The 26,514-nt window shown below is 37.7% G+C and overlaps 2 protein-coding genes across 33 annotated transcripts in view; one reads left to right on the forward strand and one right to left on the reverse strand.

Moving 5' to 3' along the window:
• Fubp1 (far upstream element binding protein 1) overlaps positions 1-11,258 on the forward strand; it is a 33,882-nt gene extending 22,624 nt beyond the window's left edge. For 16 of the 29 annotated variants that reach the window (XM_063257872.1, XM_063257873.1, XM_063257875.1 and 13 more), the window contains 3 exons: positions 6,139-6,284; positions 8,817-8,863; positions 9,710-11,258. In XM_063257872.1, the coding sequence (XP_063113942.1) occupies positions 6,139-6,284; positions 8,817-8,863; positions 9,710-9,740 (224 nt within the window). In that variant the 3' untranslated portion in view covers positions 9,741-11,258. Of the gene's footprint in view, positions 1-6,138; positions 6,291-6,527; positions 7,037-7,869 lie in introns of those variants that run through there. The other 13 variants (XM_063257878.1, XM_013142788.3, XM_013142789.3 and 10 more) reach the window with 9 other exon arrangements.
• Positions 11,259-11,404: 146 nt separating this feature from the next.
• Positions 11,405-26,514, reverse strand: part of Nexn (nexilin F-actin binding protein) — a 32,058-nt gene continuing 16,948 nt past the window's right edge. For 2 of the 4 annotated variants that reach the window (XM_063257870.1, XM_013142794.3), the window contains 9 exons: positions 23,731-23,772; positions 22,397-22,591; positions 21,925-22,101; positions 19,555-19,743; positions 18,206-18,403; positions 15,445-15,666; positions 13,025-13,210; positions 12,385-12,742; positions 11,405-12,299 (listed from right to left, as the gene is read on the reverse strand). In XM_063257870.1, coding sequence (XP_063113940.1) covers positions 12,286-12,299; positions 12,385-12,742; positions 13,025-13,210; positions 15,445-15,666; positions 18,206-18,403; positions 19,555-19,743; positions 21,925-22,101; positions 22,397-22,591; positions 23,731-23,772 — 1,581 coding nt within the window. In that variant the 3' untranslated portion in view covers positions 11,405-12,285. The remainder of the gene's footprint in view (positions 12,300-12,384; positions 12,743-13,024; positions 13,211-15,444; positions 15,667-18,205; positions 18,404-19,554; positions 19,744-21,924; positions 22,102-22,396; positions 22,592-23,730; positions 23,773-26,514) is intronic. The other 2 variants (XM_013142795.2, XM_063257871.1) reach the window with 2 other exon arrangements.

The raw sequence follows: 26,514 nt of genomic DNA on the forward strand, positions 1-26,514 counted from the left end.
AAAAAGACAAAAAAAAAAAAAAAAAAAAGAATGGCATTCTTGAAAAGTCATGCACTATTTTATTCCTAATAAAACAGAATAATCATTCCTTTTATAACCTAGTTTTTCTCAGGCTTACCTATAGTGGCTATTTTTCTAAAATGTTTTAACTTTAATCTCAAAATAGTATTTTTAGGGAGAAAAAAAAATCTTTTATGGCAAATAAAAATACCTGTCCTGGGAGGTAAAAATACAATATACTTAGGCTATTTGTAATTCACTGTCTGGACTGTGATGCTTTTGAACAAGGATGCTATCAAAAATGATAACCCTTGCCAGGGATTTAGCTCAACAGCACAAGCGTCTACCTGGTAAGTGCAAGGTTGTGAGTTCAATCCCTGGTACCAAAAAAAACCCCACCCATTCCCCCAAAGCCATAGCTTTGCAACACAGTGGTCAGAACCTGCAGCTACCTGAATGTTAACAATAGCATGACCATTTTTAGAATTGTATTGAAGTTAAAATTCATTAACTCCAACTTGTATTTTCACAATATGTAATATATGCCAAATATGTTTCTATATTGTTAATAAATGGGTAAAAACAGAGACTTACTGATTAACTCAGGTAATTATTGTGGCATTACTCAATAATTTGGCTTTTATGTCTTATTGAAGCCTTCTATTCCTTTACACCATGACTTAATTTTTTGGTTAGCTCTTTCACATTTTCTATGGCCCAAAATGAGTGGGCTTGTTAAGTTTTAATTTTTATCCAAGGTAAATATTTTCACTTGCCTTTTTCTTTGCAGCTATTTTCCGTGCCAGCTACTCTCTAAAAGTACTTGCTTAATGTCTTGTTAGATCCTTTTTGGAAAACATAGTATGGAAATAAGTATGTTTAACTGAAGATTGTCCTCCACTGTCTGTCCTGCTCTGTATGTCCATAGAACCACAGTGATCCGTCTGTTAGTTTTATGAGCAAAGTGGACTGACTGGACAATTTTCTCTTATGTATAAATCTTACAGAGGGTAATGTACTTAGCGTTTGGTGAACAATTTTTCATAGCGTGATAGCTACACAATTTTTTTTCCTATAAAAGTTGTGTACTGTGATTTGCTTAACTAATGTAATTCCTTCCTAGGTATGTTATTTGTCTCTTTTTTGGATACTACAAAAAAGAAACCTTAAAATATAAAAATAATACAGTTCATTTTTCAGGTGTCTTAAATGGAAGGATAAATAGGAGTAATAAAATTAAGGAGATTAAGGATCTTTATTTCCAAAGCCATTTCTTAATTGTCCATTCATTGTGGGCATTATCTACTTTTTACACACAGCTTACCAGTGTATGTAAAGTTTCACTGTCAGAGCTTTTGTATCTTAATATCAGTTTTTCCTATTAATAACAGAAAATTCCATTAGTAGGCTATAGATTTGCACTTGTTTAAGCCTCTATTGAATTAATTCTTCATTTTCTAGGTTTGGTTTGGTTTGATCTGGTCTGGTCTGGTCTTTCATGAGACAGGGTCTCACTACTATGTAGTCCAGATTCCAGGCTGGCCTTGAACTCACCACATACCCAAGTCAAACTTGTGATTTTCCTGCCTCAGCATCCTGAGTGTTGGGATGACAGGCATTTACCACCATACCCCTCTTACAGATTCTAAATAGTTAAGGAAATTTGAAGCCTTATAAGAAATTACAGCTTTCAGGAAGTAGATGTTAGGACTTTTCCGGTAGAGACCTGCAAGAAAACAAAGTGTCAAAGAGATAGTTCCTATGCCGAGCACGGTAAGTGAAGACATTTTGAGAAAGGTTTGACTTCAGGGAAGTACTCAGCATTGATAAGGACTTGGGGTCCTTGACCTCTGGTAAAGTAGAGAAAAATAAAGGTTTGTAGAAGAGATACAGGTGTGTGGAGAGAATTGAACATAATAATACATTCAAGTCAGTGCAGTTGTAATAGAATGCCTCTAGTGAACTCCAGGGCAGGTCTTTTATCTTTTGGGTGAAATTAAAGTAAAATTGTCCAAATGGTAAGATGTATGTAAATAGTGGATAATTTTCTACTGAAGTGTGGCCTCTATTCTGGCATAAAAACAGTAACTGCCCAGGTATAGGGACACATGCCTTGTAATACCAGCTACTCAGGAGGCCAAAGCAGGAAATCACAGGTTCAGTGCCACCCTGGGAAACTTAGCAAAATTATATTTTGAAATTTTAAAAAGGCCTGGGGTATAGCTCCATACAGAGTCTTAGATTCAACATTTCCTCCACCACACCCCAGGAAAAAGAAAGACGGATCACCAACTAGAGAAGGATGACAGTGAGATCTATAAATGCCTGAGAGGAGCAGGGAGGGAAGAGGTCGAGAGCCGATGTGTGGGTGGACTAGGCAGGTTGGCATCTCTGCTTTCAAGTAGGGAAGTTGAACCACATTAGCAGTTAGAATTGGTAAAGTGAGTGAGTGTGGAAGCATAGGTGATTTTCTCTAATTAGTGCATGTTAGTCATGCAGAATAGTGAGGCTCCTGGTGGGAAAATGATGCTTATACATGCCATTTTGATTATTAACCTCTTCTGCTCTTCACTCACTTTATGTCACATGTAAGAAAAATGTGGTGTTTGGCTGCACCTGAGTTGTTTGACTTAACATGATGGTGTTCAGGTCCATCTATTTTCCTGCAGGTGACATGGTTTCCCTTTTTTGGCCATATTCCTTTTGTAAACGTACACCACATTTTCTCTATCCATTTATCTGTTGACACAATATAAGTTCTTCACACAGCTTAGCTATTGTGATTCATACTGTTGCAAAAATGAGTGTTTAGGTATCACAATAGTATACTGTCTTAAATTTTTTTGAGAATATACTTAGGAATGGTATAGCTGTATTGAGGGGTATTTCTAGCTTTAGATTTGGGGGTTGTTTATTTGTTTGGGAAGTTTGTTGTTGAGTTGGGTTGGTTTGATTTGGTTCAGTTCAGTTTAGTTTTTCAAGACAAGGTCTTGCTGTGTAGTCCCAGTTAGACTCAGGAACTCATGGCAGTCCTCCTGACTGCCTCCCAAGTACCGAGCTTATAGGTGTGCACCGTTCCGCTGTAACCGGCCTGGCTTTAGTTTTTTTAAGTAATCTGCATCCTGATTTCCATAGTGTTTTACTAGTTTACAACCGGCAGTGTAGGAACCCCGCTGGCATGAACAGTATTCATTTTTGTATTCTTGTTGATAACCATTTTGATTAGGGTGAGATGGAATCTCGAGGTAGTTTCTGTAATTTTTAAAATATTTTTTCAGTTGATTTCATTTAATAATATCCAGATTATTTTAAATTCCGTTATACTTCTCTCTTCCTGCCACCTCTTATTTCTTGAAGTCTTACCTTCTGGTTTCCTTAGAATGTCTCTGTTTTCTCATAAGAGAAAATGTAATTTTCTGACTGGCTTATTTCACTTAGCATAATGGTCTTTAGTTCCATCTTTTTTCTGATAAATAACATTTTTTCCTTTTTTATAGCTGAATAATGTTCCTGAAAGTAGTTTTGATTTACATTTCCCTAATGGTTAAAGGTGTTGAATAGTTTTCACACAATCCTTGCCCATTTGTACTTTAGGGGAAACACTTTTATTCAGTTTGTTTGCCTTTGTGGGGAAGTGATTCTTCTATCTAGATCTTTGGTTCATTTTGATGTAATTTTCACACAGGGTGAGAGCAATCTAGTTTCAGTCTTAAACATACAGCCAATTTCCCAGCACCATTTGTTAATATCTTAAGATTGAAATGGCATATATTGGCTACTAATTAACATGTTTTTTCCTTGGAGATACAGTGTTGACTTTGGTTTTCAATGGGCACATTTGAATGTGGGGTGCATGTGTATTTTAGGGAACATTGAGCCTGATGAGTTTTATGTGCCATCCTATCCTTATTTTGCCTCTAAAATAGGTGCATCTTCAAGTGAGGTTCAGTTCCTTCTATTCTTCTCAAAGTGGGGATTGTTCTTTTTTAAGTAGTACGTGCAGTTTGTGAGGACCTCTTTGTGGTCTGTTGCTGTTGCTATTGGGTGTTCTGGTTTTCTACCCATTGGAATTTGTTTTAGATTTGCTTGAATTGTATCTGTCCGTAAGATCAAAATGTTAAACTCCCTTCTATTGAGGATAGTTATTTTTGGAAGAAAAATACAAGAGATTTTTTGGTAGTATATTAATTTTATTTATGGTACCAGGAGCTCAGGATCTTGCATTTGCCAGTCAGGCCACAGCACTGAACTAAGTTCCCAACCTTACTTTATTATATGAAATTTTATTCTATGATGTTCCTATTTTAAAATTTTGAAAGTTGGGCTGGGGATTTAGCTCACCGGCATAAGCACCTGCCTTGCAAGCAGGCAGTCATGAGTTGGATCCCTAGTACTGATAAAATAAATAAATAAATAAGTAAATAAATAAATAAATAAAAATTTTGAAAGTTAACAGTGGTAAGCTGCTTTCTAAAATTATAAAGTTGTCTTGTTGGCAGTAAACAGACATAGCTTCCAGTATGTATATATTCCAGTTTTTTGTGTTTAATTAGGTCATAGAGTCAGGCATTCATGTAAAGCAACTAAATAAAAAGCATTTTTTAAAAGTGTTTTCTGCTCTCTCTCTCTCTCTCTCTTTTTTGATTTAAATATCTCCAAAAATTGGAAGAATAGAGGCTTGGGATTTAGTTTAGTGACACAAATGCTGCCTGACAAGTGCAAGATTGTGAGTCAATCCCCAGCACTAAAAAAAAGGAGGACTAAAAAACCAAACATTCCACTTCACTTTGTGTGTGTGTGTTTATTGTTGAGACGGTTTCACTATGCAGTCTAAGTTGGTCTTTGTAACCCAAGCTAGCCTCAAACTCACAGTAATCCTCCTAACTCAGCCTCTTGAGTGCTGGGATTCATGAATGCGTGCACCATCATCACACCCAGCCACTTAAGCATTTTTTAAAAATTTGCCAGAAGTCTTTATGTGGTACAATGAACCCCACTACAAAGTAAGTTGCAGGCAATTTGCTCTGAGTAACTCAGTAACAACAGAGATGGGTTTAAATATTGGTTCTTGTTAGGGAAATGTCTTACGTAGTTATTTGTATAAAGGTCCATTTGTTTTAATTCAGAGCTCGTGTAGTGTTTCTTCATCATATTTGGTGGTGGTGTCTCTGAATTGTCTCACAATTTAGGAAAATCGCCTTGCCTAAAAAAGGACCTCATGAAAGCTGAGTTGTATTTCATTGTCTTTGTTCATTCTTTATGTCTAGTAGAATGGTGTTATACTTAGAGCTGGGCGTGGTGGCTCACGCCTGTAATCACAGCACTCAGGATGCTGAGGCAGGAGGATCGTTTGGTGTTCGAGACCAGCCTGGGCTACAAAGTGAGCTCAAGGCCAGCCTGAACTGCATAGTGAGACCTTATCTCAAAAAGACAAAAAAAAAAAAAAAAAAAAAAAATGGTGTACCTTAAAACACATTGAGCCTTTACTCAGCACCTTTTGATTTTTGTTTGTTTGCTTGCTTGCTTTTCCCAGAGGTCCAGCTGTGGTTCTCTATTGAGGGCTTGCAATGTAAGACCAGTAGTACATAAAGGGTTTGCTCCCATCTTTACCTTCTGTTCCTCACTGCGGGCCACCACCTGAAAGTTCACAGACTGCTTGAAATACTTTTGAGAGTCATTAGAACAGTAAGGCTTCACCAGTTCTGCAACTGAGTTGCCTCAGTATTTTCTTTAAAGCAGTGGACTTTGCCACAGTTTTCCTTTCGTCAATAGTAATACTCTAGAACTCAAATTATAATCTAATAAGGCAAAAAGAACTTTAAGTTCAGAGTAGTTTTGTAACACAAACGATATTGCGGGTAAACAACAGTTTTGATCCTCTGCTTTTGTCATAGCCTGTACTACTCTGCTCGTGAGCCCATACTTACCAGGCAGGCACTTACACCACTGAGCTAAATCCCCGGCTTTATAGCCTGTACTTTTGAGTGGATAAAATACTGTTGGGGGCAGGGGTTAGGTCAACCAGGGCAGACACAAGATTATCAAAGGCTGGGAGGAGTAAATTGTTTTTATTAGACATGAGATTTTTTTGGGCATTTAACTGTGGTTACAGCAACAAAGTTCTGTTTTTTCTCAAAGGTCAAGCTGTCCCTGCGCCTGCTGGCGCTCCCCCTGGTGGCCAGCCAGATTACAGTGCAGCCTGGGCTGAGTACTATAGACAGCAGGCTGCCTACTATGCCCAGACAAGTCCACAGGGAATGCCACAGCACCCGCCGGCACCTCAGGTATAATACACTTGCTAATCTGTTGGTTTTTTACTCTAGTTGTGTCTCCTGCATGTTTACTGTTTGTCTGTTTGGGAATATGTTTACTTTTTAAATTTTCATCTGGCAAAGTATAACTAAAAATGAAATATTGTGGTGTGTTGTTTGGGTTTTTTGTTTGTTTTTTGTAATGCTTTCTGGCATCTGAGTGCTGAATATTTCTGCAATATCTTTGATTTTAAAAATAAATTTTCTTCCCCCCAGGGATTTGCAAATCATGCAAGAAGCCACCATCATTTATATTAACCAGTTTTTCTTTCTTAAAGGATTCACTCCTGAATTAGCTCCATTTAAAGGATTTTCTTTAACTTTTTGTGTATTTCTTATGTATCTCTTCTGCACAGGGCCAATAATAAGAAGTGGACAATACAGTATTTGCTTCATTGTGTGAGGGAAAAAAACCTTTGTTAAATATATGGATGCAGACGACTTGATGAAGATCTTAATTTTGTTTTTGGTTTAAAGTAGTGTTTTTTTTTTTTTTTTTTGAAAATGTACAAAATATCTATCACTACTGATAGGAGGTTAATATTTCTGTGTAGAAATGAAAATTGGTTTGTTTTTAGTACCTAGTGTAGATGTACACATTCCAGCAAATGTATTTGCAACTATTATGTGGTCAATGCTTTGTGATATAAATGTACTTTTTCAATGTATACTTTCACTTTTAAAATGCCTGTTTTGTGCTTTACAATAAATGATATGAAACCTCCTGTGTCGGTAAGTTGGATATGTGGCTAAAGGATTCATAATTTCTTAGCAGTTATGAATTAAGGTACATATACACCAATATATAAGCTTTCCCCGTGAATTACTGAGTTTTTAAACACTGGCATGTTTTTCCCCCTTGCAGTATAGTGGTAGATTCGAGGACCTTTCCATTTGTTGTATTTGGCTATTTCAGCACAAGTAATCCTGATATCTTCATTTTTTTCCTTCTGTTTGATTAAAACTGCATGTGTGTACAATGATCTTTTGGCATACTTCCATTGCATTAACAGCGAAATTTCCTTTTATACATGACCACTGTTTCAGACCTGTACTGCTGCTATAACAGTTAACCTTTCTGTTTTAATTTGATAATTACTTGATTTCCAAGACTGTTTCAGCATAACTGATTTTAAACAGTTTTCAGATAGTGAATTTGAATAGTCGTTTTTTTTTTTTCATGTAAAGCAATTTCAATGTATATAATAATGTCAGTGTTTCTTTCTACATGTAGGATAGAAAAGTGAATAGCATGCAAAAAATATAGCTACATTGCATCTGCCATTGAAACATAATTGGGGTATGGAAATGTTCAAGCTTTTTTCTTTTTTCCTTTTTGCAGTATAGATAAGCTTTGTTTTGTAAATGCACAAGTCCAGTCATTGAATCAAGTTAATTTTTTATGTACTTGAAATCATTTTATTACTCTTTAACACTCATGCTGAAGTTCTGATATTTTGTTGAAATCCATTGTTTTACTCTTTGCATATTTGTTGGCTCTTGCATATTAATATAGACTACATGCAAATACAGTCTGTCTTGCCATTGTCTGTTGAAGTGCAGGTTTGATCCAGCCAGTATAGAACTAGCTCTGTAGGGGTGAGGAGGACTGTGCTGTGTATCATCCTTGATTGTGTTCCTTCAAGGAGCATTGCACTGTAAGTACATCAGAATGACAAATGGATGAACTGCAACAGTATCTTTTTGTCAATGTTCCACATAATGCAAATGCCTATTTTGTGTGACTATTATGTTGGAATACAGTGCTGATATCTTGGAAAACCATAACTGCTTCATAACATAGAATAATAATATATAGTTCTGTATTTTTTTTAAGTGAGCTTAATGGGTAAGTATTTTTGATATGCTTTAGCTATAGCTAAAGAAAACTGATCATTAACAAAATTCAATAGTGTTATGGTGCTCCTAAACTATTGCTTTTCAGTGTAAAATATGCATATCTTATATGAAAACTTGAAATGTTTAAGGCAGATGTGGTTTTCTGTTTGCAAATAAGCAATATAGCACTTTTAACACCATTTCATAATTATTAGTTTTGTCATTGGTGGGGAGCACCATTTGTTGTTTTGAATATTAAAGGAAGATGTTCAAGGACATAAATGTCAAAATTACCTGTAGCGTGGAAAATAACAGTACAGTTCATTGTAGGTATTTTGAAATGTTGATTGTTTTATGTAATCTAGAGTGACTTCCCTTACGCTTATTTAGATCTTGGTATGTAGTTCTAGTTTGAAGTTTAATAGTTAAGGAGTTATATGTTATCTTTTTAAGAGTAGGGTATGGACATGAACAATTTCAGAATTTTGCATGATACTGTTATGTAGATGACCTTTTAGGAAAGTGGTGCATTTATTAATTAAACTGAAGAAATAGTTCAGTTAGATTCATTATCATAACTCAAAAATCGGAGGCTGTTGATTTTGATTCATTTAAGGTTTAAAATCTTTATTAATTGCAAACAGTGCAATTATTTATACTTCACAGTGCCTTCCCAGACCTTCCACCTTAGGTTCTGCTGCAAAAAGCACCAGGTAAGCACAACCTAAGGACATATATAAATAAATATTTCAGTACATTAATGTTGTCCCTGTGAGGTTTTCGTGGTTGTGTACTCAAAAGCAATCTGCTACCGCTTCCCCAAAATGTATTTTGTTATTTATGCTACCATTTTAGTGGAAACTGTTACGTTGTTCGGGGTGATGTTTTTTTATTTTATTTTTAATGAAAGCAAGAAAATAATGAGTAGATTGCTGCTGTAACTGAACTATATCCAAACCTTTTTGTATTTTTCCCAAAAATATAGAAGTGTTACAGTTAAGAAAGGACAGTTACATAGTTTTCAAGATATAGGTAATCATTTGGTCAGAAACCTCAACAGCCTTCACAGTCGGTTTATGTGATTGACAGGGCTTTTTTCCCTCCAAAGCTATGGTTCATTTTTTTCTTGTTCTTAACTATAATAATTCAGTAAGATCATTATGGGTCATTTTTGTGATGATTTTTCTTACATAATTGTTACATGCTGAAAAAGGAAAAATTATAGGATACTGGCAGTATGTTTTGATAAAAGGCATGTGCATCAGTGAAATGTTAACTGTATAGCAAATAACTTCATAATCTATGTAGCAACCTATATTTTTCTGACTTATAATAATTTAATAACTGACGCTGCATTTATTTTTTGCCAGTTTAAAATGTTTGTGTGTGATAGATGATTTTAACTGGTACATATTTTGAGTTAAGATGAATGTATTAAAGCAGCATCATATCAGTTTTGTTTATTGGATTTCTAAAATGTGCTGATCCTTTTAAAATTCCTGCTTATCTCTACAACAAAGGAAAATATTCAAAAATACTGCCTTCATTTTCACACACAGTGCTGAAGATGCTGCAAGCACCAAATCATAGCTCATAAAATCAGGTCCTGAGATAGTTACCCATAAAGAGGAATCCTTTGAGTGTATGCCATTGGTGAGCCGATGAGCATGGACCATAGAAGGGCTCATGTAGAAGGTAAAATTGGCAAGTCATCATTGAGAAATATGAAATGTATTCCCATACATAATATGGTAGAGGATGTAATGTACCTGCTTTTGATCACTTTTCTCTTTAAAGTGCTATTCACTTGATCTTTAATGTTCCATGAACTGTTACATTTACATTTCTTAAGTTATATAGTTACTGCACCACATTTAAGTGTTTGTGTGTTGTGATAATCAATGCTAGGTGTGTTAAAATTGACAGTGCTAAAAGGGCTCTTTCAGCCTTAAGAGCCTGCCAAGTTTTGATTAGTTGTAGTTTGCATTTTTATAAAAGAATACAGATGATGCTAATAGGTATTTGGGCATTGTTTATATCTCCTGAGACTTTTTTAAGTTCATTACCATAACCCTTCACTGATACTAATGAGCATTTTTTTTAAATGGCACTAATCTTAACTTTGAAATACATGGAAAACCGAAAAGGTGAGCCAGTTGACTTGAATGCAGTGTATGTTTAGGAGTGGTGAAAAAATGTTTAGATTTAAGTTAAATTGATTTATTTGATTTAGCACTTAAATAAAAATTTGAGAACTTCTTAAAAGACATCTTAGTGTGGTTATATACTTCTGTGGTTTATTTTAGAAATGAGAAAGTTATAGTTTTGTTTTTTATTGAAAATTGTTTTAATATTAAAACTAGTGATTTGCTACTAGCTGTTTATTAACACTGTAAAAAACATCCTTAAACATCTTGGTAGTTAATTAATAAGGCTGAGTTTGAGTAGAAATAGAGTACCTTGAGAAGGAATTAGTATATTAAACAGTGGTAGCATTTTGTTTGAGTAGTCTGCCAGGAGAACCAATTCTATCTAGGAAGTTACTTCTTGTCTAGAATAATGCTATAGAGTTTAGTCATCAATGAGAATGTCTTATTTTGTTCTCTGTTTCAAATGCTGCCTCATTTTAAAATGCATTTTAACAATACCTTAAGATAATTTTGACTCTGAAATAACCTTACTTTTTGTTTAATCAGTCAGTTGACTTTTCTTACCACAACATAAATTTCTGAGGGATTTTTTAATTGGTTCTTTTATGAAGCAAATCCCAGGATTTTATTTTCTTTGGTACTATCCCTAAAGAAGCTATATTAAATGTATTTGAGAATATATATATATTCTTTTCTTATGCATGCTCAATGCATTTTCGTCCTGAGAAAAGTGTTCTCTACAGAAACTACCCGTGTGTAAAAAGAAGATTGGCTTAAAATGGCTACTGTGATGGGAACAGTATCTTAGGGAGATGCAGCTTGGACTTGAGGTAAATTGAATACTTTACAAACTGTGGTTTAGAGTTTGCTTTAATGACATTGTATGTAAAGGACGTATGATTGTTGTAATTTTGTATTCATTATGGTCTCAATAAAAAAATAAATGTACATTGACAAATATTATGAGTATGTTGTATCTTTCATACATAGATACCCAATAAACCTTTTTTCTACGTTATACTTGCCCTTGAAGGTTTACATGCTGTGAGAATAATGAAGTTATCAATAAACATTTGATCACACAAGTCTTTGAGGAAAGATCCATTTTTTTCTGTTTAATACACAAGTTACTTTATTAAGGGCTTCATATTGTAAAATAAAATTGTCTTTCAGAAAATTAAAATATAAAACAACCTGATGAGAGAATAGCTAATTATTTACAAACCTAAAGACTAGAATTTTAAATTGAAGGCTGCACCACTTCTAAGTCTAATCCTTTTAGATCTGAAAAAGCTTCAGTGATGTTAAATCTTTGCTCCTGCATGAACTATTAATACTACAAACTTTTTTCATTAAAATATAATTTGTTCAAACAAGATCACAACAAAAGTTGGTTGTATAAGTTTGTATATTAAACATTTGAATAGTACATATTAAATATTCAGAACACTGGTTTCTATCAAATTTTGTTGGGCAGTTTCTTAAACATCCTACTTTTGTTTCTATCCATGCCGTTTCCCCTTAATAGACCTGCTTCAAAAAGACCAAAACTACCACTGTCAGAATTACATACTACTATGAAAAAGTCCATTTGTAGGTTCCAATTTCATTACCTTAAGTGTTTCAGACTAATTTAGGTGTAAAAGATCATAAATGACAGTCTCTTGCGCAAAATAAGGTATACTTTAAAAAATACAACTGATATAAAATGGGAAGTACACATCTTGTATTTTTCATCAAATGGAGTAAATTTCACATCCTCCTTTGGGTACATTTCATTGACTTGCAGAAAATAGTGACAAATCTGATGGTCACTTGGAGAAGAAGGCGATCTTTAGATGAGCTTCTGTTTTGAAAACTGTTAGGAAAAGGAATTAAGTCAACCTATTGGCACTTCTGGTTTCCTTTTTTGGCCCAGCCACAGAAAAGATGGATGTAGTAAGAAGGTTGGGGGGGGAGAGAGAGTTCCGAGGGGAGAAGGAAGCCTAGTAGTCGTCAGCTAAAAAGAGAAGAAGAAAAATTACTTTTGAAGGAAAAACACAGTATAAATAGAGTAGAAGATTAAAAGACTGATTAATTCTTACTTTCAATGGTAAGAATACAGGTACTAGCTGCAGAGCCTTTATTATTGACTGCTTTACACATGTACTCTCCTCCGTCTTCTGGGAAAGTTTCTGGTAAGTAGAGGCAGTAAGTTTCTCCTCTTTCAATATACTGGTAGTCTTCCCCGTCCTGCAGTATCTCTCCTTCAAACCACCACGTGACTTCTGGTTTGGGATCTCCTGTTACTTTAACTGTAAATCTGACTGGCTCACTGTCCACAACTGATGTGTTTTTCAGTGGCTTCTTGAACCATGGAGCTCCTGATCTGCTTTGCTCTTCATCTTCAATGGTAGAGCCATTCATGATGCTACCCTCCTCCTCTTCCTCCTCTTCTCTTTTCTGTATTAAAGAAGCGTATTCAAGTTGGCTTTATAATCTTACCTGAGCACAGATTTTTGTAATACGATTTCAAAGGTAAAAGTAAAGAACATTACTAAGCACAGAGTATTTTCGGGAACTTGAGAGCTATGCATTGCTCTTGTAACTACAGGGTTTTTTGGTAGCAGGAACTGAACTGAGGACCTCATGCTTGCCAGGCAGGTCCTGTGCTACTGAACTATGCCCTTGGCCCCATAACTGGTTTTTAAAACCTTCCTTGGAAGATAAGCATGATACGGATACCTTTTGTAATGCTGCATCGATTTCTTTTTGTTCAAACTGCATTCTTAGTAACTTTTGTTCTTCGATTCTCCTCTGTTCTTCTTCTTCTCTTGCCTTAGCCATCTGTTCAAATCTAGCTTTCATATTCACTTTATGAGTAAACGGAGCTTCACTTTTCTTTGCAGGCTTCACATCAACATCTTCCTCCTTCAAGAAAGTGGGCCAAGATTAATAGTTTCCTGGGAATGGAGCTAAATACTAATAGTTCTGTCACTATAAGCACCAAGTAGTGTGTATATTCTATACTCTGGCTGTGAAATATTTATGTTTTTCTCCCAGGGTAGATCATGTAACTTTTTGCCCAATGAAGTCAGTACTTGTTTTTGATAGCACTGGGTAGTTTGAGGGAGGACCCCAGATTGTAGAACCTGTCTTACATCAGACTGTCTTTATCTTAAAACAGTTAATTCACCACACCTCTCCAGACCTGATTTCTCTAGAATTGATCTGGTTTGCCAGCCACAAGCAACTTTGTAACCTATCGCCCATTATTGTACCATTGTTGCCTGATACTCTGGACCTACTGTCCACTCAGGAAAATGTACCACCTCTGCTGACTCCAATCAAACATACCCTGCAGTGCCTACGGTGTTTATGTAGCCTTCACATCTGCCTGAAATGCCCTTATCCTCAGCCTGTCAATCTCACTTAGCAGGTATGGTGCACTAAGGAGGCTGAGGCAGGAGGATCCCCTCACATTTGAGGCCAATCTGGGCTACATATAGTGAGTTCAAGGCCAGCCTCAATTACAGAGCAAGACCCTCTCAAAAAATCTTACATAGAGATAGTGACTCCACCCACTTTGATCCTGTAACACTCAAGTACATGTTGCCCTTCTAGCAGTTGTTTTCAAGCATTTCCTGTTAGGCTCACTCATCTGTCCTCAGAACAACTCGGGAACCAACAGGAGAAGTTACAAACTACCTCGCCCTGCTTGGCTAGTTTCTAGTCTCCCTTGTGATCATGTCGAGACCCTGGCCATCTTTAGAGTAAAGGCTGTGGGAGCAGGGATTGCAGATTTAGTCCCCGAGGTAGTCACAGTGTGCAGAGCAATCCCTGTAACAGCAGGCAACTGAGTAATTTTTACTGTATCAAAAGCCATCTTCGGTTGTGTTGTTTTGTTCTGTGCTTTGGTACTGGGGATAGAACTCACGAGCTCATGCCACTCAAAAGCCACCTACAGTGTCAATGTGTTTCCATGTTTTGTTTACAATACTGTTGATTGAGCCCAGGGCTTTGCACAAAGCTGCAGCCCCACCCCTTTCTATTTTTATTTTGGGACAAGGTCTTGCTAAATTGGCCAAGCTAGACTAAGAAGAGACCTTCCTGCCTCGGCCTCCCAGAATGCTTCAAATACAGACATGCCACTACATCTGGCTTACCTGCATGTTTAAAAATCCCTTCAACATGGCATCCGGAGACCTGTGATCTCACTTGTACTTGCACCTTTATTACCTTTGATTGGTTTTTCCCAGAACTGGGGATAACACTGAGCTACATTCCCTGCCCTTCTTTTATTTTTTACTTTGACATAGGCTATTGCTGAGTCACTAAATTGCTGGGGCTGGGTTTGAATTTTTGATCCACCTGCCTTAGCCTCCCAGAGTGCTGACACTACAGGCGTGCACCACCACATCCAGTTTCTCCTTTATTCTTTGCATTCTGTGCATACCTTCATAAATTGCTTACAGTCCCAATGATAAGCACACGATGTCTTCATTCGTCCCACTTCGTCTCCTAGGGAAGCCCTCCCAACCTCCCATCCCCGCTAGTTGAAGATTTGATAAAAATGTACTTTTAGACTATAGGTCAGATGTTAAATATTATGCAAAGGCAATTCTGCCAGAAAAAAAACTTCAGAACTCACTAAGCCAATACTTTCAACAATGGAAGTGCCCCTAAATGCAAAAACGTCACAGCACAGTGCCTGCTCCCTTGTTTAATACACGGAGGGGGTTCAAATCCATGTCCTCAGCACTGTGATTCGGGCTCTTCTAGGAATGCCTGCTGTGAGACCCAGAATATCATAAGGGTCTGTGCATGTCACCAATGAAATGTGAGGTTCACAGGAATCATCTGGAGTTAAGACTTGAACACACTCTTGTTTTACTGAGTCAGCTAAACTGTGTCCTGGTAAACATTTTCCCACCATATTTCCTTGGACTGAGCTAGTTGATGTTCATTATGTGATGTCTCATTTTGAAACAGTGCAAGGATGGGAAGGTCTCTCAAAGTTTCTTCAGGTCTTAAAGTGATTTCGCTAATTTCCAGATTATTATCTATGCCAGGGATTAACCACAACCACTAGAACACCCCAAAGCCACACCTGAGAAACCAGTCAGCCCTGTATGGTGGCAGTGTCATGTGTGAAAGCAGTGTACCTCGTGGAAGTGCTCCGCTTCTCGTTCTTTAATTTCAAGGTCTGTCGCTCTCCTCCTCGCACGCTCCTCTTCTATCTTTCTCTGTATTTCTCTTTCAGACAACTGTCCGATTTTTTCAAACTTGCTTTTCAGGCTCTTAGCTTGAATAGAGCCACTTCTCTTTAATTTGATTAATTCTTCATATTCTCTGCTCAATTCAAAAGTTTCACTTTCTTCCTCTTCCTTCAAGAAATTAAGATTTTTATGTTGGCTATCAGCAAATCACATAGTACTCTCCTTATCCAGAGAGTATATTTTTAAAGATGCCCAGTAGAGAATCCTGTATCTGCTGGGGTTTTTTCCTATTCTGGCTACAGATCTTAGCAGCCCAGCACACAGATTATTTTGTTTTGCTTCGTTTTCTTATGAAGTTGAGAACTTTCATTCACAGGAAGCCCTTCTCCCTTCTGTCTGGTGTATCCAAATTACCAGTCACAGTGCTCTTGTGCTCTGGGGCCATTACGAAGGAGGACTCGGGTTACCAGAACACAAACTCTGCTCTGCTGTGACATCAACCTGGTGACAGGGAAGTAAGTAGCAGGCAGGTAGAGTATGCAGCGTAGATGCGCTGCACAAAGGGAGGCCTCGTGTTCTGGCAGGATGGAAGGGGGCAGCAAGAGGTAACATCACACTACATGGAGCAGTACACCATAGTGCGGTGGAAGCTTGTTAAGTGGTCCTGAAATTTCCCTTATTTTGAGTGTGGTTGACCACAGGAAAGGAAGGTACAGGTGGGGGAGGGGTGATGGTTTGTACAATATAAAGCCTGTACCATCTTGTTTTGAGACCAAAAATAAAACTTAATCTCTAAACAATATCCAAATCTAATTAAAAGTCATACAATATATATAAGACTAGGAAATATTCCATTTGAAGTTTGCCAGGAAGCATGGCTAAAATCCTCTAACATTTCCATAATCTCCTAAATTTAAATTTGTTTGGCAAGAGTATTGTTTATCAGGAATTACAGGATGATTTTTATTAAATAAAATTGAGAGAAATCAGAAGTAGAATTGAGAGAATATTAAGATACAAGTTACAGTTCCATGTGTGTGTGGCCTCTTACCTAACTGTTAACCCCCCAGGCGTGGTCTTCTTCATCTATAATTAGAGGCAGAAGATCTCGACATTTCTCTTTTGGATCTACGGTGGTCTTTTAAGGTTACACATGACTGCTAACTCAAGCTAACATGAGAACCAGAGTCTGGTAAATACCTACATTTCCCTAGAAGTGAGTTTTTACAGACAGACTTCCATATCCAGTTTCGCATATGAAGTTAAAATGAGGGGAGGGTGAAGGAAAGGCTGGACCTTGGGACACTTTCCTCCAGGATATTTACACGGTTATATCCCTATGACAGTTATAGTCCCAGGGCAAAGCAGATCATTGCTGAGCTATAGCCAGCACGGGAAGTCAAACTGCTCTCCACAACCCGTCACCCCAACCTGTGACCAGTGAGCAACTCCCAAGAGGCTGCACCCTCTATGCAGAGACCTGCTGGCTCTCAGGTCAGGAGCTGTAAGAACAGCCTTCCATGTAGCCTGCCGAGCATACCATGGCATGCTGGAGAGTTGTTGCTCACCTTGCCCCAAGGGTGCCCGTTCCTGTGTACAGCCTGGCACTACCAGGGTCCCTTTCTGTCCTTCCCCTCTGCTGCCTGGAAAACCTGAACCACCCACAGGAAATAACAGCATCCAGACACGGGGAGAAGATGAAGCAGGCATGGGGAAGGAGGCCCCTGAGAGCCGTCTCTGGATGGCAGGAGACATAGATGAGCCGGAGATTCCCGGCCCTGGCACAGAACCATGGACCGATCAGCTTTTATTTATAAAACTCATGGTCAGAGATAAGTTGGTGGCCTCAAGGCATTGCAGTGAGGCTCTCTGAGCCCAGAGGCTTGTGTGTGCATAAGCTGTGTGCCCGAGATACCGGTCCTGTCCGTATGTGTACTGAGCTCATCTCAACACTAGACAGTGCATACTAAGATGGTTAACAGCAGCAGAGTTCCATATGGAATCACTTGGTAAAATTAAGACATTCAAATACTTGCTGGTGAAGCTTAGTGGTAGACTACACAAGGTAGAATACACGAAGCCCTGGGTGTAGTCCCCACCCCCCAAAATAAAGCCCTTGCCAAACTGATGAATTTATTAAAATCTATCATCCTGTTGGTTTATTTATCCTGCTGTTTTATTTTAATTAAACTTAGCAGCATGTCTAGCTCAAGGAAAATTTGTGTGAGTATATTCATAATCAGGGTGTACCTGTGCACAGCTCTGAGCTCTGGAAGAAAAATAGCTACTTAGAAACTATAATATCTCTGCCACTTGCAAACTTATATGCATATGCATTTGTACACTACCTTCATACCTGACTGCTTTGAAGCTCATTGAATTTAATGCTTGATGTATTTTGATATGGAAAAAACATACATGCATGTGTTTGTGTGTGTGATACGTGCTTGGGATCGAACACACCTCACACATGCTAAGTAAGAGTAAAAGATCTGCCACTAAGCTACCATCTCACCCCCCGGTATCTGTTTTCCAGACGAGCAGGGAGGGGTGGAGGGAGGTACAGCAGAACAGCAAATGCATGTGACTGCTGAAGCCGGTACCACACATGTCTCAGGAGGAGCTGAAGAAATCTACATGACTGAAGGTACGAGGCGACTACGCCACGGAGGCAGATGGCATAAAGGGATAGTCCTTAAAGTCTCACCTCTCCCATTTCTTGTCTCAGTTGTTCGAATTCCTGTTTTTCCATTTCTAGCTTATGCTTCCGTTCCTCTTCTGTTCGTCGCTTTTCTTCCTCCATTTTTTGTTTTAATAATTCTTCAAAATTAATTTCCAGTTTTCCCGGTGTGAGAGATTCTTGAGAGATTGTCTTATATATCTCTGGGGAGTCATCATCTGCTACCTATTTAAAATAATTATCACTTTTGCCTTCTATATACTAAAAAGAGAGTATTTATACAAACTGGGGTTACTTGAATAGAAAGGCTTCACACTGAAAAAAACCCAGATCAAAAATTCTGTTCAAAAGTAATAAACAAGGAAGGAATTATGAGAAAATGTAAAAGAAATACATAAGGGAAGAATTATTAGAAAATGTAAGACATATTTTGTGGTTAGGAAGAAATGGTGACAATCTAGTCTCCATGCCAATAAACATGAAATACTTTACCTCTGAGTAATTTGAATTCATTAATATTGAGATCATTTTAATGGATTAAAATGACTCTCCATTCTGGTAATTAAAATAGAACATTTCAATTAAGTCATGATCTTTTCTGAATAAACAGACCATCATGAGCTTTTTAAAATCAAATACTACAATTTCATTGTACCGATTTATTTGCTGCCAAGATAATTTTAAAGACAGTATCATTAATCATACTATCATTAATATCTACTTAGAGCTATGTATTTATTTAATCCTATAATCTTATGAAGGTTGTCATTATTATCCCCATTTTATGGGCAAGAATGAGAAACTATAAATGTTTCGGGCCCCTACGTTTACGGTCTGTGCATTTAGCCACTGAGAAAGTCAAACACTTGGGTGTGTGTTGGAAGCTGCCCAAGCAGAGGGAGAGTGAACTAGTTTACACTGTCAGTTAAAATGTAACCAGCAAAGGATGCCGGGTTCCTGTGTCAAACTGCTAGAAAATGCTCCTCATCTGAAAGTGTCACGTCGTGAGATATGAGTGTCAGGCCCCAGGAGTGAGGAGTAGCGTTTGCAGAGCTGGTTACTAGAAGATTCCTTCCCTAGTATACTGGATGGCATGAAATCTGAACAGAATGGAAAGAGGAAGGAAGGAGAGAGGCACTGTGCGACAGAGGGACAGGAGGGCAGAGACAGACACACACACAGACAGACAGACAGGAGGGGAAGGTGGACCCTGGGCTCCTGAAGCCTGCCTGCCCAGCAAGGCAGTGTCCGGTCCTTTGTACCAGCCGCACCCTGAGCAGGTCCCCTGCCCCAACAGTGCTGCTCGCGGGGCCTTCAGAGCCTGCTCCCTGTGAGTGCCCAGCACAGCCTGGCCCAGCTCCCGGCGGGGTGCTCACCATGCTCCTCCTCGCCTCAGCAAACGCCCTCTTTTCTTCCTCTATTCTCCTCCTGGCTTCTTCCTCTGCTTTCCTCTTCTCCTCTTCTCTCCGTTGTCTTTCCATTTCCTCAAAACTGAGTTTGAGTTTCCCTGGACGATAGTTTTTAAAATTCTTTTCTGTGTTTTGGTTTTCCTCCTCTTCATTTACCTAACCAAAGAAACAATTCATTACTAAGAATTGAGGTTCATTCACAGGAATGATGCCAGCCATGGTGGCACAAGCCAGCGCTTGCTCGGGAGGCTGAAGCAAGAGGATTGCTGTGAATTCAAGGCCAACCTGGGCTACATAGTGAGTTCAGGGCCTGACTGAACCCCATAGCAAAACCCTGTATTAAAAAAGACCAAAATAAAACAAAACACACCAGGAACGAGCTATTGGCCACTAGACTTAGCTGCTTCAGGGAGGCGTGTTTCATTTCCTTAATATACTTGGCCAAAATCCCCTTCCTTTTTACCACAGGAAAAATATGCTACATAAGATAAAATATTTAAAATGGGAAAAATTCCAAATAGAGATTTACTCAAGTTAAACAGAACCTCAATCAAGTTTTAAACAAAATGAAACATTTCAAAACATTTGAAGATTAACTCAGACATAAACTATATGTATGTGTACTTCAGTTGGACCTGAGGTGAACCTACAGGGAGTCTTTTTTTTTTTTTTTTTTTTTGTCTTTTTCGTTTTTATGGGTACCAGGGATCGAACTCACGACTGCCTGCTTGCAAGGCTGGCGCTTATGCCGCTGAGCTAAATCCCCAGCCCCTACAGGGAGTCTTTTGGGGAGCAAAATAAAGTTCTCATATTTTAATTGTTAAGGAATTTTTTTTCACTGAGAATGATGACACTTTTCCTCATCCTGATCAGGTATTATCTGGAACTGTTTTGTAGAAAATTCAGATGTGGGCTGGGTGGTGTACCTTCAGGGGAGTGTTTGCTTATCATGAAGACTTGAGTTTGATCCCCAGCCCCACCAAAACCAAACAAAATATTTGGATTTCATGATTTGGTATTAAATTAAATATGAACTGAAATGTATTATTTGGGGTTTTTTTGTACTGGGAATCGAACTCATGACCTCTCACTTGCCAGGCAGGCCTTGTGCTGCTGAGCTGTGCCCCTGGCCCTTGGTTAACTATTTTTCTATTTCTTTAAGCTGCCGTCTGCCTCCTCCCTAAATTGCTCTCCAAGGGTAGGGCTCTTTTTTCACTTTGAATGTTTATAATACGCGAGGGGAGTTGGTGCATGTGCATAGCACATCTGAATGCCCTGTCCTCTCCGCCTCCCCAACTCAGGATTCCCTTCCGTTTTGCAAACGATCTGTCCCTTTATTTCATATATTAATAGTCTTTTATTTTGCTCTTTAATTTATTTATGACTTAGGTTTCTCATATAAGAGAAAACGTGTTATTTAAGCTTGTGTGTTCGATTTACTTCCCTGAACCTGACAGTCTCAAAGTGCATCCATTTCCCTATCAATGACTCAAATTTACCCCTCTTTATGGCAGAGTAGTACTCCATGGTATTATAGATACCAAACTTCCTTATCCATTCATCTGTCAAAATTCTTGAGATATAATCCTTAGAATATCACTGATGAAAACTGATCAAGAAAGTTGTGGCAACTTTAAAAATTACACATGTTCCATTTTCACATTTTTCCAATGAGATTGGGAACTAGTGTTTTTATTTTTATTTCTTATTGATAAATCTATTAATACCATACTATCAATATTCTCGCATTTAGCAAATGCCAACACTATTTCAGGTGCCTTCTAATTTTAACTCAAACATTTAAGAACTATCATTGTCACCATTTTACCAATGAAACTTAAGACACACAGAGCTTAAATAACCTACCTCTAGTTATCCAGTTAATAAGCAGTTAATGTCTGAATCCAAGCAGTGTGTAACCATATTACACACACTGCACACTTTACAGGACAAAACAGTATTTATTCCTCTGTATACTCTTACTTTAGTATGTTCAAATATCTGAACTGCACTGAAACCAAATATACCTGTAGTGAGACTTGAAAATGTCCCGCAGCTCAACAGACACTAACTGCGCTGCAGACTGCACCATAGAAGAGAAACCAGGTTTACTGAGTCACTGCTTTGCAAACAATTAATAACAGTATAAAATAAAAATTCAAAGTCGAAACTTGAAAACAGTACAGATGCATTTCATTCATCTACATATTCTGTCATACATATGTCTCCAGCCCTTGTGTATAGTGAACAGCCTCGAACTCGTGGTGCTTGCCCTGGGTAAAGCCGCCAGCTTCCCCATTAATACAAAGCCTAAGACTTCAGTCGTGAGCGCCTTACCATCTGCCGCCTGGCTTCTTCGAAGGCTCGTTTCTCTTCTTCTAAGCGCTGTCTGGCTTCCTCTTCTGTTTGCTTCTTTCGGTTTTCTTGTCTTTGTCGCTCCAGTTCTTCAAAAGTCAGTTTCAATTTTCCAGGGAAAGGCGATTCTTTTCTTGCCTGGTTTTCCATGTCATCATCCTAGGAAAACATGAAACCTATCCGTTAGCCATCAAGTGAGATGCCGTGAGCGGAACTATTTTTCCTCATTTTTTGTTGTTGTTGTTGTTGGGTATTTTTGGGGGGGTTGCTTGTTTGTTTGTTTGTTTTTGCTCTGGTATGCAGTTCAGGCTGGCCTTGGGCTCACTTTGTAGCCCAGGTTGGTCTTGAACTTTCAACGATCCTGCTGCCTCAGCCTCCTGAGTGCTGGGATTACAGGAGTGCGCCACCAGCCCCAGCTAGAAATATTTTAATTTGTTCTTTAAGAACGATTTACCATGACCAATGAGAGGCACTTTGCTTCCTTGAGAGAGCGTCGCTGTTCTTCGTATCGTATTCTTTTATCGTCCTCACACGAAAGCCTTTCTTTGTCTTCCTGTTCTTTTCCTGGATCCTCAAAATTCCTCATTTTCCCGGATGTTTTGTATGCCTTGACAGGTACCACTGTTATTAGGAGCGAGTCATCTCCTTCCTATTTTATATAAGATAGATAATTAACTTACACCTTCTTATTAAAAATTCAGGTCTCAGGGAACTTTACCTCTGTGATTGGTGAATTTCATTACATTGTTGTCAGTGTTATTATGAAAAACGAGAACTTACATATTTTACTAATTACTTTTAGATATCTTTCTCGAAAGTCACGGTGCATTATTAGTGAATCTTATTGAAATCCACTGGTGACAAGGTTCGAGAAGCATTCAGTTCCCTAACAGGTGGCGTTAACATAACTAATCAGATAACAAAACCGTAGTGACATTGCCAGCTGAATCCCCAACCCCAGCCAGCTCAGGTGCCCGTGAGTGGACTCCGAATCAATTTGATGGTGGATGGATTTTGTTTAAACATCAAAAAGTTTCCTCACATGATTCTTTATGCAGGTTTTCAAATAATTAATCTAGTGTCTAATTTAAAAAATCAAACCACAAGATAGCCAATTGATTGGTTAAAAATTTACAATATAGATAGAAATCTTTAGTATTTTATCTATTAAAATATTTTTTCATTTCTGATTTCAGTTAGCCCTACTCCATTATTGTTGTTTCTAACTTTTTGCAAAAATCAGCAAATTATAAAATGTAATATATGTCCTAAAAATAAACATTTCCAATTTATGCAGCTGTGGTTTAGGGGCACCATCAAATTGTTTGAGTTTTAACTTTTTCTGTTAGATAAAAAGATATGGCTGTTGGTAGGTGGTGATACACACTTCACTGTCTACACCCATATGAAAACCACAACATACATTATCAGCGCTGAGGAGAAAAAGAAAAGATGAAAAGAAAACTACCTTTAAAGTGTTAGTTTTCGACAATCTGAATGTTAGTAACAGTTTGAGAAATGCACAGTCTTGGCAGAGGGTCCTAAAGTGAGACTCTTCTAATCTATAAGAGCAAAAACATTCTTCCCTAAACACACTAAGCTGTAGAGTTTGAAAGGACAGAAGTATAATCTTGCCTTGGCAAAACACACTTCTTTTTTGTAGTTACTGTTTTATTTATAATAAAACAAATTAAATAAAAAGCTCTTCTAGTTTTTCTGAGGTTACAAGATAATGTATGAATCAGATCATTTGAAGTGAGTGTTTCATGAAAGGAAATGTCTGTTTACCTCTGATCCTGATTCAGTGGCCGTATTGTTTATGTCCTCAATCTATTGAATGAGAATTTCATATCATTACGTTACATTGGATTTCTGCTTCTTGCTTGTAAACATACGACTGAAAAGTAATTTAGTTGTGACTTACGGTAAATTTTCTTTTTTTATTTATTTTTTTAAATAAAAATCAACTTACGGTAAATTTTCAAATGTGTAGTCTTTGAAATATTTTCTGTTGTTCCAAATTAGCCAATGTTCTTTTAAATGGAGATTAAACCTTAAATTACGTTTTGCATCTTGATGTCGATATCCAGAGAGCACCATATTAAGAAAAAATTAAGATAAAGCCTACCTTTGTAAATCTGGAAATTGAATAATAGGCCAGATTCTCTGACCTGGCTGTGAGCTTACCAGCAGCAATTATTAATTTTATTAGCAGTATAAATTGAAACACACAGAACCATTCTTCCATTATTTGCCCCTGCCCCCAACAAAAGGAAAATGTATCATTAGTGATCAAATAATTGTCATGATTATATTTACAATATAGGGCAAAAATTTAAGTGACGCAATAGTAAAATGTGGTAAAATGTGTAGGCTAATTTAAAGGGAAAATAATTCTGGAATTCTTAATGCTTTTTTTTTTCTGTATTTTGCCAAGATCTAAAGAGGAAAAACTCTCATTTAAAAGGTGAGAACTGGGGGCCGCAGTGGTATATGCCTATAATTCCAAGGATTTGGGAGCTGAAGCAGGAGGTTCGCAAGTTTGAGGCCAGCCTGTCTCAAACTTTTTGAAAGAGCTGGGGATGTAGCTCAGTGCGATGACCCTGAGTTCAGTCCCCAGTACCACAACTGGGGCTCATTTTGGCCGTTACAATTTTTTAATTTTTATTTATTTATTTTTATTTTATTTTATTTTATTTTTTTTTTTTTTGTCTTTTTCCTTTTTATCGGTACCGGGGATCGAACTCACGACTGCCTGCTTGCAAGGCAGGATTGGCCGTTACTCTTAAGAACACACTAGCTTGGCTGAGGGGCAGGCTCATCTACTTTCCAAAGTAATAGCTGAAAGAAGATTAATTTAATCCTGATTTAATCCTGCAGTGTTTGAGAGCTTAGAAAAACAAAACTTAAGCAAGAACAAAATAGGAACCATAGGAAAGTAAAACTTAAAAAAGAAAGTAAAACTTCAAATGCTTGTTTTAATTTGGCTTATAATGTTAGTGAATTGGAAGTAGTTTGTTCCTTGTATGACTTAAGGGAGTTCTGTCATACTGTGGTTTATATTAGTAACTGGACTGGGTAAGTACTTATCTGGCTTTTCTTTCTTCTATGCTCTGTCATGGAAGAAATAATATATTCAAATACCTAATACTTTGATAAATAAATTATTCTAAACAAATCATTTATTTTTAAAAATCTACTTTATACTTTAATAATTTTTTTTTGTCTTTTTCATTTTTATCAGTACCAGGGATCGAACTCATGACAGCTCGCTTGTAAGGCAGGCGCTTATGCCGCTGAGCTAAATCCCCAGCCCTTAATAATTTATTTTTAATAATTTCATTCAGAAGCTGGGCATGGTAGTAATGCAACTGTAATCCCAGTACTTGGGAGGCTGATACAGGAGGATGGCTGCAAATTCAAGGCCAGCCTGGGCTACAGAGTGAGTTCAAGGCCACCTTGAACTGCATAGTGAGACTGTGTCTCAAAAAACAAAATTATTGGGGCTGGGGATTTAGCTCAGCAGCATAAGCACCTGCCTTGCAAGCAGGCGGTCATGAGTTCAATCCCCGGTACCAATAAAAAAAAAAAAAAAACTCAAAGTTATTATTATTATTATGGAATAATTTTGTACACTACAAAATTGTTTTGTTCAGGATAATTTCCTTTATTTCAAACAACTTAACACTGATTTGCTGTGTAAGTGGTAAAGGTTTCGTTGAAGTATTATACAAAGAAAAAATGTAATGGAACTACAATAAAATAATTTAAAAATAACTCGCCTCCAAAAGAATACCGTCAGCTCCTATAAAGACTACATTAAACTCTGACTGAAAAGATTCCGGGGTCTGTCGAGCAGCCAGACACTGCGAGCCCGGCTGGAGGAATGCTCCCGTAGTGCTCCCAGCTTGCCTTTCCTGGCTGCCACCCCTTCTCTGATCTTCCTTCGCTTAGGACAAAAGGGTAGAGTGGTTTTTCCTGTGCTCACTTTAAATCATTATGAAACTGGCAGAAGATGGAAGAAGAATTTTCTTCAGTAAACAAGGAAAAAGATGAGCTTGGGTAAGGGCCGTGTGTCCGTGTAGTCACAGAGGACAGACCTTCAGAAGCTACCAGAAAAGAGCTGCTTCCCAGCTCGAAATCATGGAAAGAAAACTCCTTTTGCTTCTTCCCAGGTCAATTCTTTTGCCCTTTCTTGTTTCAAGATTCCTTCCCCCACCAATAACTTCTCTTTTTTTAAGTTAATGGGCTTTAACTTAAAAAAAATTTGCCCATCAAGATATCTTTAAAAATAAGCAGATACTATCAAGTCAGGACTCTACCTCAGCAGTACTCTGGAGGCTGAGGAGGGAGGATCACTGTGAATTTAGGGCCAGCCTGATCTACATAGTGAACTCAAGGGCAGCCTGAACTACATAGGGCTCAAAAACATTTTTTTTATTCTAACATCCAATACACAAGTCATATTCAATTTTAATTCATCATAAGACCCCAAAATCTTAGAGCTGATAATTTCTTGGCAGTCATTCATTCATCCCCAGTCCCTGAAGGCAGAAATCCCTTCTTACAACG

Source organism: Cavia porcellus, unplaced genomic scaffold, assembly GCF_034190915.1.
Source record: "Cavia porcellus strain 051 isolate PalLab524CR breed Dunkin Hartley unplaced genomic scaffold, mCavPor4.1 scaffold_1, whole genome shotgun sequence".
Taxonomy (NCBI): Eukaryota; Metazoa; Chordata; class Mammalia; order Rodentia; family Caviidae; genus Cavia; species Cavia porcellus.